The sequence below is a fragment of the Amia ocellicauda genome, chromosome 4 (genome assembly GCF_036373705.1).
Source record: "Amia ocellicauda isolate fAmiCal2 chromosome 4, fAmiCal2.hap1, whole genome shotgun sequence".
Lineage (NCBI taxonomy): Eukaryota > Metazoa > Chordata > Actinopteri > Amiiformes > Amiidae > Amia > Amia ocellicauda.
Genome location: NC_089853.1, coordinates 2990001 through 3009054, shown reverse-complemented (window position 1 = coordinate 3009054; position 19054 = coordinate 2990001). Strand labels below are relative to the sequence as shown.

At 37.0% G+C, this 19054-nt stretch overlaps 1 protein-coding gene across 2 annotated transcripts in view; it reads right to left on the bottom strand.

The window, feature by feature from the left end:
* LOC136747579 (doublecortin domain-containing protein 1) overlaps window positions 1-19054 on the bottom strand; it is a 91820-nt gene that overhangs the window by 38230 nt on the left and 34536 nt on the right. For both annotated transcript variants that reach the window (XM_066700517.1, XM_066700518.1), the window contains 7 exons: window positions 16782-16874; window positions 15575-15745; window positions 10281-10382; window positions 9311-9477; window positions 4210-4335; window positions 2976-3081; window positions 988-1131 (listed from right to left, as the gene is read on the bottom strand). In XM_066700517.1, the coding sequence (XP_066556614.1) occupies window positions 988-1131; window positions 2976-3081; window positions 4210-4335; window positions 9311-9477; window positions 10281-10382; window positions 15575-15745; window positions 16782-16874 (909 nt within the window). The remainder of the gene's footprint in view (window positions 1-987; window positions 1132-2975; window positions 3082-4209; window positions 4336-9310; window positions 9478-10280; window positions 10383-15574; window positions 15746-16781; window positions 16875-19054) is intronic.

The window sequence follows — 19054 nt, the reverse complement described above, 5'->3', positions numbered from 1 at the left end:
TACGTTAGAATACAAATATCTCCCATCCTAAGCACAATTCAGATTTGCTACAGTAGCAACACATGCACCCCAAACCTAAAACAATTGAGCCCATTCTGATCCAAACATGATTTCATCATTCCATATGAAAAGCTATGAAACGTCAATTACGACTCAAAAAACTGTGAAATTCTGATAAATTAGTGCAAGAAACTGGAAAATTCCAACAATCATGAGCAAGAAATAATGGAACCACACATGCCACGGCGGGGTCTGCAGGAGAACTCAGGGGCCGCGTACTTTGTGCATTTGATTAATTTGTTGGAATTGGGAGTGGTGAACTGGAATTCACCTAGATACAAACAACCTGACTTTTCAAACATTCACAACAATTCTTTAAACCGTAACATGCAATGCTTTATTTAATTAAATAACTAGGTGCTCAAACTGGAATGTTATGTTAATATGTTATAGTATCATTATTATTATTATTGATATTATGTATTTGGTTGATACTATTTTACCAGGGCTACTACATCAGCACAACTGTGTTATAAATATATAGATAACGAAAAAAGAAAAAAAAAGATACAGCATCTACAGCAAATGAGGTAAAGGATTACTGTGCAATATGCTTGAGTAGCCTGAAGAGTTATGCTTATCATCTGATCTTCATTCACACAACATACAAAGTGTGCTGGACTTTTAGGTCTAATCATCTCTTCCACATGGAAAGACCAGTTTGTCTGTATGAACAACTTGTCTCTCTATAGCAATATTGACCTTTCTTAACCTGGATTTGCTCAGGACTGTTTATGAGTTGCTTTTAAAATAACACTGATGAAAACACATTTTGATATATTGGTCCCCAAGCAAACAATGTGACCCTGGCAAGGCAGCAATGTCCATATTTTAGCAGTGAAGAGTAACGGATGCAAGTTAATCTCCACAGCGGGCTAGGGTTGAATATTTCACCATCTCTAATTTTCTCCACATAAACAGAAATACCTTTGTGATTATCCAGACATGAGACAAAGGCCAGACAGGTGAAGTTGCCTCACTGTAGCTTTGATTGTCTTTCTGTCGGGGTCTTGCTATTGTGCTCCTCTTTTCGATCTTGGCCGAGCCAAACAGAACCATCTGGGGATCCTCCTGAATGAATTCAATTACACGTTAGGTCCGTAACATCATCTCTGAAAACAGGACTATCATATTTACAAAACATTTCCTGAGACAAAACTAATGAGGAACAAGAAAAACATGTTTCCAAAATATATTTTCTCTTCAGAATAAAGTGAGTTTTTCTACTCGTCACCTATGACTTACATTAATATATATCTATTGTGTATATATATACACACACACACACACACACAGTGCTTATAGAAAGATTACAGATTTAATTCACACACCCTACCCCACAAATTACAAGTTCCAATTTGTAGGAAATTATTTAAAAATAACATAGTCAAGACGATTATTAAAAAGTGGAAGGTGTATGGCACCACTAAAACCCTCCAAACTAGTGCAAACCCAACACAGCACATCACCCAAAGAACACCACCCTACTGTGAAGCATGGTGGTGGCACCATCGTGTTATGTGGATGTTTCTCATCAACAGGGACTGGGGCACTTGTCAGGATAGATGGGAAAATGAATGGAGCAAAGTACAGAAATGTCCTTGAGGAAAACCTGCTGCCCTCTGCAAGGACTCTGACTGGGACGCTCAAGGACATTTATCTTTTTTTCCTTAGCCACTCCAGTGTAGTTGTGGCTGTGTGCTTTGGGTCATTGTCCTGAAAAAAGAGGTGAACTTCTGACCTTGGCACCCAGTCAGAGTCCTGACTTAAATCCATGACATATGGCATGACTTAAAGATTGCTGTCCCTCAATGTTCCCCAAGGAACTTGACAGAGTTTGAACAGTTTTATGAAGAAGAATGGTTCAATATTGCAAAGTTGGTAGAGACCTATCCCAACAGACTCACAGCTGTAACTGCTGCCAAAGGTGCTTCCACCAAGTATTAATTCAGGGGGGTGGAGACTTATCCAATTACAAAATTTCAGTGTTGTATTTTTTAATATATCATTTTTCTCACAATAAATCCTTTTTCCCCCTTAACAGTGTAGAGTATGATGTGTAGATGTGATGTGCATCAAACTCTGAGGCATTGACACAACACAAACTGAGAAACATTCAAGGGGTGTATGTGTATATATATATATATATATATATATATATATATATATATATCCACCATCACTATCAATCAATATCGATCCTCTGCTGGATGAAGATCTCCGCAAGATGTTTCCACTTATTTCTATCTACAGCCGTATATATATATATATATATGTTATATATTATATATTCATATACCAATACCAGTTCAGGGCTATCCTGAGTGGCTGGTATGATATTTTCACACAGATTACCTTTATTCTGTCATATCATTGAAGTTAATCATACTTTCTATCAAAGTAAGTTCATTCAACTGTTTTGCACATTTGTGCTTCAGCCTTAAAACAACAGTATAAATAGAACGGATCCCCACTGGCTGCCAGATTCTCTGTGTAACTTTCACTTCCCCTAAAGGTTTTGCCAAACAAAAAGCCATTTCTTCACCTCCATTTAATTATACATCTCATGCACTCTGAATCTATGCCTCCCATCTGTAACATATTTTTCTTCTTTTGTCTCAATGTTAGCTTTACTTTAGCTTGCACTTGCAATCTTTAAAGATGGCACCTAAGTCGGGAATATATACATTGCATACAGTTCCACAAGGTGTGTGGGCAGTGACTCTTTCTCTTGGCACAATTGTATTTAGTTCTGCAGTACATCCGTTAATATATAATTAGTGTGAATTAGGTTCACATACATTTATTTTGATGTTGCTATCTAGAACCAGACCTTGTTAATTGTAGATCCTAAATTAAGTATACTAAGGTAGACAAACACATTCCCAATATGCAAGCTTCTATAAGAATGCTACCTTAAGCTGTAAGAAGTGAGAGTCTATATCAACTCTTTCCTGAAGATGATGATGCCCAGCCTGTGCCAGGACGTAGTTGGACGGAAATGACACGCACGCCTCCCACCTGAATACAAAACAAAACCAAAAAAAACCTTCAATTGGATTTTCATTGACTACAATATTAGGGCAGAAGAGGAAATTATACACATTTATACATATATATTTTTTAATCCATTTGCAATAAACTGATTTCCTAATGTCTGTTTTTCAATTTGCACATGAGTGTTGCTTTTGCAGAATTCAGCTTGAGTTTGTTTGTGATTTAGCTTCTGCTGTGTCAGAGTATTATATTGAACTGTTACTGCAATTTGTTGCTCTTCTTTGCTAACAACCATCAGACCCGAGGCGTGATTATAGTACCTGCATAGTGTCATCTTGTCCCAATGTTTTATCAACCCTGATTGTGTCATAATATGCTGACAATCATGTCTGGAGCGATCTCCGTTCCCTTTCACAGACAAAGGCATTTGATGCTGCCGCACTAGGAACAATAAACCGGGTTCAGGACTGGAATGACCTCTGACAGGCAGAGGAGCATGTGCTTTTTATAGATTATTCTTGAGTTCTCGTGTGTCCCAACCTGGGAAACACAATGCCAGATTGTAGCCATGATGTGCCCAGTGTGGTCAAACAAGGCAACACATGGCAACAAAAGTGTCTGTCTTGTTGCTAACATCACAAAATCCCTCGTGTGTCCAGAAGGAGAATAGGAGCGCACAAGAGGAAAGCTGTTAGTGCAAAATGTGATCTGTCAGCAACTAGGATTTTTTGCATTAACCCACTCTAAGACACTGTTACAGTATGCACACACGGTAATGCATTTATTCTGGGTCTGAGTAGGGTGACTATGGTGACTAGAATATCCTGAAACCACAGCAGAAATTCAGTGAATTGCATCAGCACTTAAGGTACCTCTGAATACAAGTTGAAACGGCTTTGTGAAAGACGTTTATCACCTGTCAATTTAGAAAATCATCTTCACCCTCAGTGGGCCAATTGTTAAGAGAATGCCACAGTGACAGGTTCAATATCTAATATGTGCCACGCATACAACTTCATGCTGATAGCTGAAAGCATCGCACAAACGGCTTAGTAACAATTGTTGCAACACTGCCTCTGTAGTAGGCCTACAAATAAACTTATGTTAAGGCCACTGTTAACCCAGATAATTCCAGTTTTTAAAAAAACCCACTTTTTAAACCCAACTGGTAATTGAGCTTCTGGATCTAGAACAGTTTTGAACACAGCCCTGTCATCTCCGTTGTCCACTGCTATGACCTTCTCGAATGTCAGAATCAAAACAGGGTTATAGGGAGACCTGTGGGTGAAAAGAAGATGAGAGCTAATTAGCATAGAAGACACACGGCTTGATGCCACAACCAAAATGTTTGATCCAAATATAAAGATGTTCATCTCAGATTGTTTTGAAATCTCATCTCCACGCTTAGTTCTGTAGAGTTTTTTTGAAAGTAGTAAAAAAAAAAGTCCCTCGTCCCATTATATACAGTTCATTCTTGAAATGTGCTGATCAGATTTGAAAGATCTTCTTATGTTTGAACGACACATTAGAATACATACATTTAACATTAACTCAATCAGGAGAAAGAGATTTCAATGGTTTTAAATATATAAAAAAGGTTACAGGATATCTTTATACACACACACACACACACACACACACACACACTATATATATATATACATATTAATAAGTCATCACTTCATTTAACTATCATCTTTTTACTTTTTGTGTTTTCCTTGGCTGTGACATCAGTTTATAATAAGCAATAGTGATGTAAACTCTTAATTAATTGCTTTTAAGGAGTGTAGTTCAACAACTGTTTCGTCTCAACTTTAATTATGAATGCTTTCATGCTTAGAGATGTAGCTGCTTCTTCTCTTACAAGCTTTCAAAAAATTTCAGCTTTATCACATGAAATAATTTTCAATCACAATAGATTTTCTGTGCTAATAGACACTTTCCCCGAGCCATAAATTCAACTTATAGGAGTTATCGCTATCTGTCTTTAAACATGATACAGTCAACTGGAACTCTCTAAAACTGAGTCAGTGTTGAGTTCTCAAAGTGGATTGAAAGAATCTAGTTAAAAAACATTCTTCACCAACCTGACAAGAATTTTAATTAGGAATATAAACGTTTGCAGGCAAATCAAGAAGGATGAATGTTAATTATTTATAATTCAATTAGGAACACTTTTACTTCTCACAAAGTCCATTAAGATACATTCATCCCTTGAAGGCTAATACTGGCTAATAACATACACATACATGTCCATTTAATATATACACTGAAATTGTGTTTTTTTTTACCCTCATTAGTTAAATTTGCCTCAAATCAAAATTGCACGCAGTATGATTATGATTTTTTTAAGCAAATTGTATAAAAGTGACTGTAGTTCTGTTTGTGTCTGTTGTCAATGAAAGAACAGAGCGAAATACAATCCAAGATAAAACACCTAACTTTGCAAGTGTATAGACAATAACAAATTAAGACTTTAACTCTGTTTGTTACATATATATATATATAAATATATATTTTAAGTTTTATTTTAAAGAGCGTTTCTTTAAAATAAATGAGAGATACCTCAGTCATAACTACTAAAGAAATACTAACACATACTGACATTTGTCAAGTAATTGTGGAAACTCGAGTCAGAACGCAGTGGAGGTGTCAGGAGGAACTACACTTCAGATCCCACTAAATCCCACATGAGTCAGAAGGTCCATTGCTTTCAGGTCAGAACTGTATGTATATGTTAAGATGCAGAGATGGAAGTAGGCTTAATAATGCACTCCTTTTCCTGACTTCTCACACTCTGTGCTTTTATTCAACCCCAAACGCTTTGTGCTGAACTGCATTGTGCTCTTTTGATGTGGATCATTGTCCACTAAGAAATAGGTTTAACCTACTGAACTCATCCCACTGAAGACTTGCTTAACCATCAGTTCACAATGACTTTTAGAGGGATTAGGCCGCACCAGGGTGTAAAGCCCTGTGTTTCATTTCTCTGTGCCACAGCTTAAATCCAAATTGAGTTGTAAGTGAAAATAAGCTTGGCTGTTCTTAGCCCGATCAGCAGTGGTTTCTCCGTCGCCTCACAAAAGCCACAATGCCATCTGGCACAGTTTTGGGGCTTTGGGTTGAATAAACATGTGCGCTAGGCTCCAGATTTCCCTCCCCATCCCTACAGAGACAGACAGGGATCCTTCCAGGTCAGGCCCGAACTCTTCACAACCGAGAGAAGCGTGGGAAAGACAGATCACTCACCTGACTGGTAAACCAATTAAACAATCAAATTAGACCAGCTAGGAAATCGACTGCTTCTATATTCTTATACAGAGAATCAATCTAGATTCTCAACACTGGATAAAATTATTTGTAGGGAAACAAAGTCATACACAGTATAAGGGTGGTAAAGTACAGCTTTTCCAATTCCTTTTTTTATAGCTGCATATCTATCCATTTGGGAAATGAGTTACTGGGAGATTTAATTTAATATGCAATGAAACACAAGCTGGAGTTAAGCAAAACTCAAAACTAATTACAGACCAGTGAAAATATATAAGGTTGTATACTAAGAAAGAAGAAAGTAAAGCAGACTCTGTAAAAATGCTGAAGAGCCTTGAACAGGTTAGTACAAGCCGCTGTAAATGAAAGAGACTCGCTGGGCAAACATGCAACTCAAAGTTACGGACCAGAGCACGACAATGCTACAACTTCAATGCCTTCTTGTGACATAAACCTTACAGGCCTCTCTGAAGGAATAACGCCTCATCCAACACACTCACAATGCTCAGAGCACAACCGTTCACATCAAACATCTCTCAGTATCGAATCCTGTACAGCGCCCGTCTTTATATATTTTTGCAGACACTGTTTGTAATTAAATAATAAATAAAATAAATCAGAACAGACACTAACTGAGTTTTGCAGTTTTTCTTAAACAATCTGAAAAATGATCCCAAAAGTCTTCTAATATCCCCCCATCATCCTTTATTTATCAACATGAAAATCTAAACAAAGTGTACAGCTTGCCCACAGCTATACTGTGCTCATTTTTTATATCTTTGTTGAAGAAGTAATCTTGACATGACAGATATTATTTAATACATGATATTTAGAGAGCTATTTGAACTGACAAAGATAGGACATTGCATAAATAAAATATGTGAGGAATATTGATATATCTGTCTTGGAGGAGTAAACCAAGCTTCAGAAGAGTCCCTTAACAGTACAAACAGTATTCAAGCATAAATAAATTCTTGTGGAACTCAAATTCTCTTATCTACTCTTAAGCTACCATAATTTGTATTAATGAAATACTAGATGGTGAGTTTAAATTAATCCAGGCACATTGGAGATCCTAACCAGGGAATGATTCCCCTGTTCATTTCTCCATTTGTGTTGCAATAAACATTAATGCTCCTTACAACATGTTTTGATTAATTGTTTTCTTTAGTTTTCTCCACACTGTCCCTCATATCAGAGCAAAAAAGAAAAAGGAAACCTGATGAAATGAAAAGCTTCTGTCAAAATGTGTTCTTCACCTGCAGCGATGCAGTGCTATTTTTTGGTAATCTCACCACAAAATCAATCCTGTTACATTATTTTCTGAATGTCTGTGCTATCGTTTCAACATTGTCTTTTTCAAGTGGCGTTCTTTGGTTATTTTTTGGGGGGAAACATTAAAATGGGGAAATAGCATTTTTTTTAAAACAAATTAATCTTTCCTTTCTTCAGTGTATAACATAAAAGAAAAAAAAGAGTCATCCTGCCTGAATAACAGTTATACAAATTGCATATCTATAATAGATATCTGAAGGAACGGAACTGAACTAGAATTCAGAGTTGGGGAGGAATGGAGGCTCTTACTATTAGTGTGAAAAGCTAGAAATGAGTTCTTAACAGGTTTCTTTTCAGATGAGGGCACTCCTGTTAGAGGAAATACACAGTAACCTATTAGAGAAGTAGGCGGCCAAAAGTGGAAGAGAATTTTGCTCTCTGTGCAATTTAGTAAATAAGAGGACAGGGGCTGAGAAATAGGATACTAATAGCTTTTACTGTGAACCATTTCAACTCTTTCTCCATAAATTTGCAATCCTCTGTCACCTAGACATCTCCCCAAAATTCCCTTCAGAGCTATTAGGGGATGTGGAGTCAACTATTAGATGTCAGGAGCTATATGACTTTTCTGCGAAGACAGCTTAAGTTAAAGACTTCAGCCTGAATAAGTCTCAGTAAAATGTAATTGTCTCCAAAACAGGAATCAGAACTGTAAATACAGATGTTTCAAAAAATATGTACAGGATTCTCAAAGTATTTATGTAAAATGTGAATTTATACAAGATTTATACATACGTGAAGTAAAAAATTACTTTCAATTGGTATCAAATTTTCCATTAACAATATTAACTGTCGTACATTATTTAGAGCCTAGAAAATAATCATAATAAAAAATAAAATAAAACTAGTTTTAATTACTGCTAATCGTTGTTTTTAAACTTTGTTTGAAATAGGAATCATAGACACAACTCTATATTACTAAACGGAAAATGACAAAATTATATTTAAAAAATCCTGTTGGAAATGTAAATAAGATTCAGAGCATTAGTTCCAGTCAATAAGCATGTCTTGATCAGTCCCTCCTGAACAATAAACATCCCCAGAGAAAGACTGTAGCCATAGAAAAACAATTACATTTAACACCAAATTAAAAAAGTACTAGACCATAAAACAATCTTTGGCTGCATATTTATGTTTTCCTACTTGGTTAAGGTGCTCCATTCAGAAAAAAAAAAGAGCCGGGGAACTGCGGTAAAACTGTGGTTTTCCTGCAATTTTCTAAAGATACTTTTCAATTACTCTTCACTTTGCCTTAAGTATTGAAAGAGGACAAAAATAAGATGGAAGCGCCCGAGCGGGTCAGGGCGGCCCACAACAATGACAGAGAGATGGGCTTCGGCCCCCTGTAGTGTTTCCATCTGCCATCATTAAGGTGACTATTCAGACATGAAAAAGCCCTGCTTGCTGTGCTGACAGGCAGACATCAGGAACTATGACAAGACATTATGAGAGAGAGTCAGAAGCAGGGATGTCATGTCCCTCCAACAACTGTGCCTCGAACGAGACCTCTTGAAAATTCCCAGGGTTGTAATAAAAACAGTTGCTGTGTCTTACTCAGGGGCAATGTCGGGATTACGCCATGCTCTGAATTAGCTTGTCAAGAGCTGCTGGCGAGGAGACTCTGGGAGATATCAAATACAATCCTTACCGGTAGTCCTCGCCATGTGACACCCAAACCTTTTGCTCATTTTGTAGGAGAAGTGGGTTCTGTATTACAGCGCCTTGTTCATCAAACAAAAAAGCAGGGATAAGCTTCAGACCAGAGGGGCTATAACCTGGAGAGGACTGCAATCTTTGATGAATCATCTGCAGTAGCTGGGAAAAGACACAGTTTATTAATGACAACAACACACACACACAGAATGAAGGTACACATATAAAGCCAGCTCAATCATTTACCAGAATAGAATGGTGACACATAACAATTGAATTACAAATGGATGTTAAGAAAGTGTGAAATGAGTGAGCTGTTTATCTTGGTGTACAGGGACAAAATGAGCACAGGCTTTTAACCAGCAGGGGGTGCAACAGGATTATTATTGGGCTCTGACCTCTCCTCCTGACACTGAATACTAATGTGCGAGCTGCACAAAATACCATTGTGCCTGACGGGGACTGGAACAGTTATAGACCGACAGCAATGATCTGTCATACAGAAAATGTCAATTTCTTCTTGCACATCTAAATTTAAATCAAAATGTATGTGTATGGATGTGCGTATAGTTATAGTCACAGTATATACACACACATACATACAAAATCCATTTTTATATATATATATATATATATATATATATATATAAATACACATTTCTATCTCGTTCTGTATATGTGGACATTATATAGAAACACATATTAAGCATTGTTTTTTATGTTATATATATATTATGTACAGCATCTCATTAGAAATCATTGTGAAATGGTCAGAAAATTTCAACAACAGCAGAAAGCCAGTAATATTTACATATAAAAAGTTTCCTTTGGAATGTTCAATTTGTAAACAATAAATACAACATATACGCAAAAAGAAACAAATACAACAAAACTCTGGGCATTTCTCGCTGTGGTGTTAATTTCTGTTGTTTGGAGAGTTAATTTCAACTCTGTCAGACTCTTACTCTGTCCATCATGAGGTTAATGTCATTCCCACATCCCTTTTCCAATTCCTTTCTATTGATGTAAACAAGTGTCTCTCCCGTTTCATGTCCATTTTCATACACCTGGAAGAACAAACATCCACAACAAGATAGTTAGCGGCGGTATGATGATTAAAGCATGGTCCTGTGGCATCATTTTACAATTACTTCAATCACTTAGGTTTTAATATAATCTTTTCTGACGGGAAAAGGAAGGACTACATTTTAATTACATGTTCAAAATATGTAGGCCTATTTTTTCCCCAAAATAATAATGGCAAACATTTTCTCCTTCTTTCTCTTTTTTATGTCTTTTCAATTTTAAAATGTCTGCAATTATCAATTATGTGACTAAGTAAAAGAACTTCAGTCATAGGATTTTTATCTGCCATCCAACACAACAGGTATGACTTTCACATTATTACTTTATTTAATACATTATTGAACATACAACAATTATTTTATTTTAGAGATTACATTTTTTGTATCCATTATTCTTGCGGTCTTTTTTTATGGTATATAAGAAGGGCCAGTCCATTTTCTTATCAGGATGAGCTGCCCGGTAGTCTGAAAAAAATGGGTTACCAGTTGGAATGAGCTGCCTCAACTGAAAACATTAGGCAGCTCATCCCATCAGACACCAAGGACCTGTCAGAGTTGGCTACCAGCTGTTTTTCAACACTATTAACCCTTAAAAACTGAGGCAGCTCATCCTGTTGGAGAGAAGGGACCAATCAGATTGGGCTACCCTCTGTTTACTATTACTGTATTAGACGCCTTCAAACCCTAGGTAGCTCATCCTGTCGTCTATGCGTAAATAGCAAATTGGTCACTATGAAATAACTCGGGCAAAATCATTTTAAATGTACATAATTATTACCAGCAGATGTATGGGTGTGTTCTGTGCACGCGTACTTTCGCTTGGCAGCTCATTCTGACAAGTAGCTCAGTTTGTCAGAATACCCGGTCGATTCCAATGTGGTAGACACCCGGTCCGCACATCACCATATATATATATATATATATATATATATATATATATATTCAGAACATTTCACTAAAAAAATCTATACGTAAGAAATAACATCCACACATCACAAATCAGACCTACAACACTGCACTCACAGCGTAACCATCACGCCAACAGACATGAAGATTAATTTGAAACGTGTTTTAAGTAGCCTACAGCAGCCGCAGACAGGTGTCCTGATTATTTGTATATGATTGAATTATTGGAATCTCCAATTAATGTACTTATTCAGAAAAAAGCTACAAAACATTTGTGTACATATTTATATAGCCTACCTATATGTATACTCTACCTATATGTATATGTATATGTACACAGCTATAGTCTAGATTGAAGTAAATAAAGTAAATGAAGTAAATGGAAACATCTTTGGGTGCTGGGTGATATAGTTAATATAATTAAAAAACAAAAAAAAACATTAACATACTGTACATGCAAAATAGTGTGGCAGACACTTAATTGATAGTTTGAGCAGAATAACTATATCAGGGCATTACTGTATATTCATGAAACTAGAGTTGTTTCACTATTCAAATTGTGTTGATTTTGAATATTAGCTGAAATATGTTTTGTCAATGTGATGCTGCCTCCGTTTGTAATAAACTTTATTTATTTAATCACAAGCTTTTTCTCACCATCGACAATTCACCACAACAAAATTACTTAAAAAACACATAAAGCTATTCATAATTAATCATAAATAACAAATACAGTACCAATAATGTAAAAACTGTTATAATTAATATATGTATATTAATGGATATGTACACTCAGCGATAATGATCATCTGCTCGTAAACGTTTGCATCGATGTCTTCCTCAATCGGCTCTAATGCCTGTGACCCTGTGAAGGATCCACTCTCTTCTCTACCCAACTGGGCACACTGTGCATGTTCAACCCAACATCTCCACCACGGGACTTTGGTATATATTTTTGTGCAACGTGACATATTTTTTCTGCTATATGATATATCCACTTTGGTATATGATTTATTTTTTCTGTTATTTTTTAATTGAAGGCCTCTCATATTTTAAAGTTCTGTTTCTTTCTTCCTGTGCTCACACCAATTTAACTTCCTGGAGGCTGCATGGTCCTGCTATTGACCAGCACCAGTTAAATAACTTAATTTAAATTTAAATTTAAATGCATGCACATGAACAGATAGATAATACGTCAGTAAAAAAAATATATATATATATATATATAAATATATAAGCATACATACATATATACATACATACATACATACATACAGAAAGGAAACTGGTCTCCTTAGAGGGAAGTGATTCTAATTAAAAACAATTAAATGTCTTAAACAAACATGACGGACAACAGAGGGTTGCCTGACTTGTTTATTTTTCTTTGCACTTTTTTTTTTATGTATTATTTCACCATGTGTAAATAATGCTTGTACACTGAGTAATGTAATGTAATTTCCTTTGCTACCATGTTAAAGACAACATGCATACAGAAAAAGCACAATTCACAGTTTCTATTGACCTTCAGATGCTTGAATGAAATTGACCTTTCAGTCTCTGTTCCCCAGGGTCTCAGACAGAGGTGTATTTATATAGTTGTATTCAAAACGTAATGACTTCGTTTTTGTTTTTTCTTTGTTTCCCTGGGACAATTTACATGAATTTAAGCAGAATGTGTTTCAGCCCAATTCAACTCGGCACCAAAACACAGGCATTAAAACACATGTTTAAATACATAAACGCTCTCTGTTTTAGGTTGATTGCATTTGCAGCATTAATTTTTTTCTCCCCACAAACACACTTTTCATTGAGATCATGGAAATTAGTTGTCATCACATAGCAGTGCGGAAAGTGTATTTTTGTTCTGGCTAATTTGACCTAAAACATGAGAAAATGTAATTAATATTATTATTGTTATAAAATATTTAATTTACTTTATATATCATCTATTTAATACATTTATAAGAAAAACTGCATGCTTTGTGACAGCTTTCAGTTTCATTTTTTTTTCCCAGTGCATTTGACTTAATACAGCTTCTAAATGCAGGTCAGTTCCTCCAGTAATGACTGTCAGAACAACTTGTGTTGCACGCTGAAGGACAGTTTTTTTCATTTTGGATTATGTGATGTCATAAGACTTGAATAACATATTAAAGAACTGTGCGAGAGAGTCCTTGCTCTAATATATAAGTAAGCGTAGCAGAGGATTAAAAAAAAGTCACTTCTTAAGGAGAGCATTCAGTTCACTGAGGAAACAGCAGAATACATTAGTTCTTCTTTTTATGTGAAAAAAACATGTAGACCATTATGGGTCAGCTACCTAAGTGTTTTCCAATGCTCAGCATAACAGAATGAGTCTCCAATGTTATGGCTTGGTCTCATTGGCACCTAGGAATGCTGTTGGCTGGGCAGGTTTTGTTTTTTTAAACAACAAAAGCCCTTATTCCCCAACGCATCCATATAAACCTGTACCATATTGTACTAGACAGGACACAGCTTACAAACAGAAAATGCAGTCCGTAATAATCCCCCCCCCCCTTTAAATTCAGAGCAATCCAGACTCCTGAGGTTTCCTGGATGCATAAACTCATGTGCAATTAATTTAGCTGCAGGCTAATGATTAAAGAGAGAGAGAGAGAGAGAGAGAGAGAGAGAGAGAGAGAGAGAGAGAGAGAGAGAGAGAGAGAGAGAGAGAGAGAGCGGCCTAATGAAAATAAACAATGACAATGACAAACTCCACCTCTCCCCCTCCCTTCCTGATGTACTCTTCCAGCTCTGCATAAAAAATGTTCAGCATCTGCTGTCCATTTAGGCATTTAAGTGAGTGTCACGTTTTCACGGCGGCGCAGATGTGACAGGGCGAACTCCGCAACATAAGTCAAGCAAGTGCTCCACGAAGAGCCACTAATTGAGAGGTAACAAACAAATTAAGTGTTATGTGAGAGGACAAACTCCCTGGGTGCAGGAGTGTCTGTGGCAATAAGGTTCACGGGCCACGTTTAAGCCCCGTGTCCACTGGGAACGCACTGTATCTTCGGCGGGCCTGTCTCTCCCTGCTGGCCACCCAGCTGGCCATTCCCAAGGCACCTTCGCGGATGTCAAGGAAAGGAGCGAGAAAGCGGCCTCATCACAACAAGCACTACGGGGCACATGACATTTTAAATAAATGTAGGCCTTGAATCAGATTAGCAGTCTTCTCTTTCCTTGTCACCAGTAACACAAGGGAAACTTCACCTTTCCCTCGAAATAGTCATGAACAATTATTGGTGTTTGGGATCCCTGGAAATGACACACAGAGTTTCTAAACTGTGTTCTTGGCAGTTTTAGTTAGAGATGAAAAGACTCCCTTGTTCTTTCCAGTAATGTCTGGACTCACAAGACATGCATTCTTATATATATAGAAGATTATAATAAATACTATTATTGTGCAAAAATCATGACTGCCTAGTTCTAACCTTGAAACAAAAAACACAGAACAGAACTATAGAGAACTTCACAACTGTATCACAAATGTTTTTTTTTCTTGCACTGTGTGCCCTTTATTGTTGTGTAGGTTGGTCTGAATGCACTTTTAGACACAACATGTAAACATTAATGGCATCAAAGAAAGAACAGTTTGTCCACTTGTTGCTAACAGTGTGAGAATTAGGGTCATTAGATATGCTATCTTTACGTGGCTCTGCTCAACTTGCTACCAGACCCTCCATGGTGTGAAACTGTGTGCTTCTCAACATAAAGTTTGTGGGATTGGACTCAAGTGTTTGGAGACAGTTGGAGATCATGCCCTTGGAAAATGGCAAAACCCAGCATGGAATATGTACGGTTGTCTAGGATGTTCATATTAGATGTATAGTCTCATTTAAACTCTACTGGTTGTGTAGGAAAGGCTACTTCACTTCAAGTACAAATCATTTCTGTTGACATTGACTTTGTTTTCTGAGAAGAGCACAGAATAGTGGCCTTGGACTACTTCAGTGTCTGCTTGCACATACTTGAGACGTGTGCTCTTCAGAAGAGGGACAGTCTACTAAAGCGGGCCTCAGCTGACCAATGCAAACTGTAGTACAACTATAGATATGAATAATACCTGCATTAAAACTTAAAGAGAAATTGGTTCCTGTCGAAATTGCCAAATGTAAAGAAGTCTGTTGAGGACAGAGCAATGGGAAGTGAAATGTGAGCTTTAACAGCGTGTAAAGCTGCAGATAAACATTGTGTTGCCTTTCAAGTTTTCCATGACAAACTGACAAGATAAGAGTGGCACTCACTTTTAGCTGCAGGCCTTTTGGGAGAGAGGAGTCGGGTGAAAGTTGTTTAATATGCTGGAACACATAGCCCGTGCGCTGCTCCCCTTCAGCCTGTAATTGCAGGGCGAGTTTGGAGAGCTGACCCCTGTGCTTCTTGATAGCAGCTTGCAATTCATCAATCGACTTGTTCACCTGAAGGGGTTAAATTGTGGGGAACAGATACAGAGAGATAATTACTTCTGTCACACCTATTAGTCTTTTGCGGCATAAAACAACTTGTGATCTTCAAGACGCTTGTTAGGAATGAATTACTGCTCCGAGAGGAACCGGAGGGAGAGTCCCACAGAAGAGAAGTGTGGCTCAAGCATCGCCTTGAGCTTCACTCGACTCGACTGGTCGCATTCTGGGAGATAATAAGTTCATCTTCACAGCTGGGAATGCTGTTGTAAGCTTTGTGACACCGTCAAGTAAATGAAATTGGATATGGCCTTAAAAACTTGCGAGGAACCAAATTATCAATATGAAAAACTGGAAAAGGAGGGGAAATAAAGTTCTTTCTTTACCAATATAAAATACTATTTTTTTTTAACTAGCACAAAAAAATGATTATTAGGAAGGAATACCTTTAAAGGGTGGGGGGAGAAGAGGAATTAATTCAAATAAAAAATGCACACAAGAGGAAAGGTAAAAATAGAATACAGTACACAAGGAATTATGCATATTTATTCCTTTTTCTATTACTTTTTATACTAAGCTTTTCAAAGCAAAACTGCTGGACTTCATTTAACCTTGCGCTGACCTTCACATTATTAGAGCAGTTCATATTTAAATTAGTTTGTATGTGTGGCCAGTCGAGTGGAAACAAACAGGACAAGCCAATGCAAACTCCGGCACTTACACAGGACCAAAACAAGAGCGCGCTGATTGAGCCTCTGCAGTCAATAACTCTACTTCTGTCTGGTAACATCCTATTTAAAAAATATTATACATTAAAAATACCCCTGCCCTGTTTATAAGATATGTAACTGGAAAGCTATTTCAAAATGAACAAATTAATTAACAGGAAACAAAAAATGGGCATGTGTGATAAAAATCCCAGAATCATTTAATTAGTTTTGAAATCAGATAAATACGAAAACCTTCTTTGCAATTTAATATCATCAAACAAATGGCTGGGAACAGAAACTAGTGTAAGATAGTGTAATGAGAGTCATTTATTTCAACTTACATGTTCAAGGTCATTGTACAGCTCCTCTGTGGTCAGAGACAGGACTTCCTTCTGTGAAACTTTCTCAAGGCAGTTATCCAGGGCAAAATTCAGCTAGTTTCAGGAAACAAGACATCACGTCACAGAGTTTGTCACATCGTTTTACATCATATGTTCTTTCAGTGTAATCTATATGAATGCCTATACGTTAAGTATAAAAAGGAGGGAATGTCTCTCACAGAGAAACGGATGTTAGAATAAATATCTCTTACTATCATTGTGTGTGAGGTATACACACACACACACACACATACACACACCTCAGACTATGCAGAATCACAGTATTTCCAATTTGATCACCTTTTACTGTTCACTGAGAGAATAGTTCTACTTACCATATGCACTGATTTCAATAAGAACTCAGCAAATCTGCAGCATGGCCATATTTTGTACAGGGAAATTGTATGTGAATTTATGAATGGACACTTAAGTACCAAGAGAGATGACTGACTGACATGATTAGCTGTAGTCTCCTTGGATGTAGCTTCACTTTGCAGAAAAACTAAAACCCTTCTTGGCCGTCACTCCATTTTCTGACCCTTGCTTACTGCACAACTTCAACCTGCTATTCCTTCTTTTGACCGTTCTGTTTCTCTCCTGGTATTCAGTCTGCCATACCTTCACCATCCCACCCCCATGTCTGCTTGCTCCCCCTGTTTCGCTCCAGTGCTGGACTGGGATACCTGTGGATATTAAGACTGAACCACAACTCAGCACCTCTACAGCTGTATTTGTCTTGAAAGTTAATTGACAAAAATATACTGTTGATCCTTATTGAAATATATATGCTCTTTACATATACTTGTACAATATTTTCCATTATTATTATTATGTGTATTGTAACTGCAGTGGGAAACTATGGACACATTCAGTAAATGTAATAAGTTAATGTTGACATCAGATCTTCAGAATTAATCACAAAACAATGTGTATAGCCCAAAATATGACAGCTTTCCAATGGTTTTCAATGTGTATTTAAGATGCTGTAGTGGTCAAAAAGACTTATGTTGCACAGATTATGTGAAAGTATGTATGACACAACACCAAAATGCTTTAAAATTATTAAAATATAGATATTATTTGTTATTTGTGTTTGCCAACCACTATAAAAAAATTACCCAATAAAAAAAAATGTTTACAGAACACTTAACATACTCAACTACCTTCCCAATGGTATTAAATTAATTAACTATCGGCAGTCGAGTAAAACATGTAATGGAAACCTTCATATAAGTGCAGTCAGCTAGCCTGTTACCATACAAAACAAGGGGGCCAATTACTTATTTATATATACAGAACTCGCTCAGAATAGCCAGCTGCAGGTATTTTCTGAAAAGTGCATTATAATAAGGTCCTATTCAAGCAAGGAACAAACGGAGAGAAGGGAGGTTTATATTATAGAGTTAAACGCTGGGGTCTTTCTTTCCCTCTCACTCCCTCTCTCTCTCTTGCTCGCTCTCTTTTTTTAACTTTTTGCTCAGAGCAAAATCAATCATTTGTCCAGACTGTGGGAGTCAGAGTTAGATACTGAAAAGAGACCCATATATAAACAAGTCAATAACTCATTGTGGGCTATTGTTGTGCTGGAGCAAGGAGCTCACAAAAAGCTGTCCTGGCTCCTCGCAGAAAGACTGTCACTGTATTCAGTGGTCAGGGAGGCCTCTTTGTGCACAGCCATTGTTGGGGGCACTTTATGTATGGGAAAGAGAAGACACTGCTTGCTGAAGAGGCAAGGCCTTCAAACACCAGCATCACACGTTTTATGGTGATATGAGGGCTAGGACTTACACTGAACTGCAGTTACACTAATCCTTTCCTGAAAAAGGCTTTCTTACATCCTCTAATCATTTACAATTGCTGCGGAGGCCAGAAATGCAGATGCAGATTTATTTGCGGCGATATGTCGATTTTCTTTTCTCAAACAGTTTCTTTAGCATAAGTAGTATAAAACATATCTAAGAATACTGCATGGGTGATTCAAAAATCCCAAAGACTCCCCTTTATTGTAAAGATTAATATTTGCCTCTAATTTAAAGCTCTTGTCTTCACTTTGCAGAATGAATTACCTACGAGGAAGAGTTGATGATTGGCAATGAGCCAGCCATCTATGTAGATGTAATGTTAGCTGGGCACTGTGTTTGAAAGGGAGCTGAGAAGATCTATAGGGTTTAATTCTGAGCCCAGCAGGCTATGACACATGTATACCTGTGACCTTGTCAGATTAAACCGTAAGA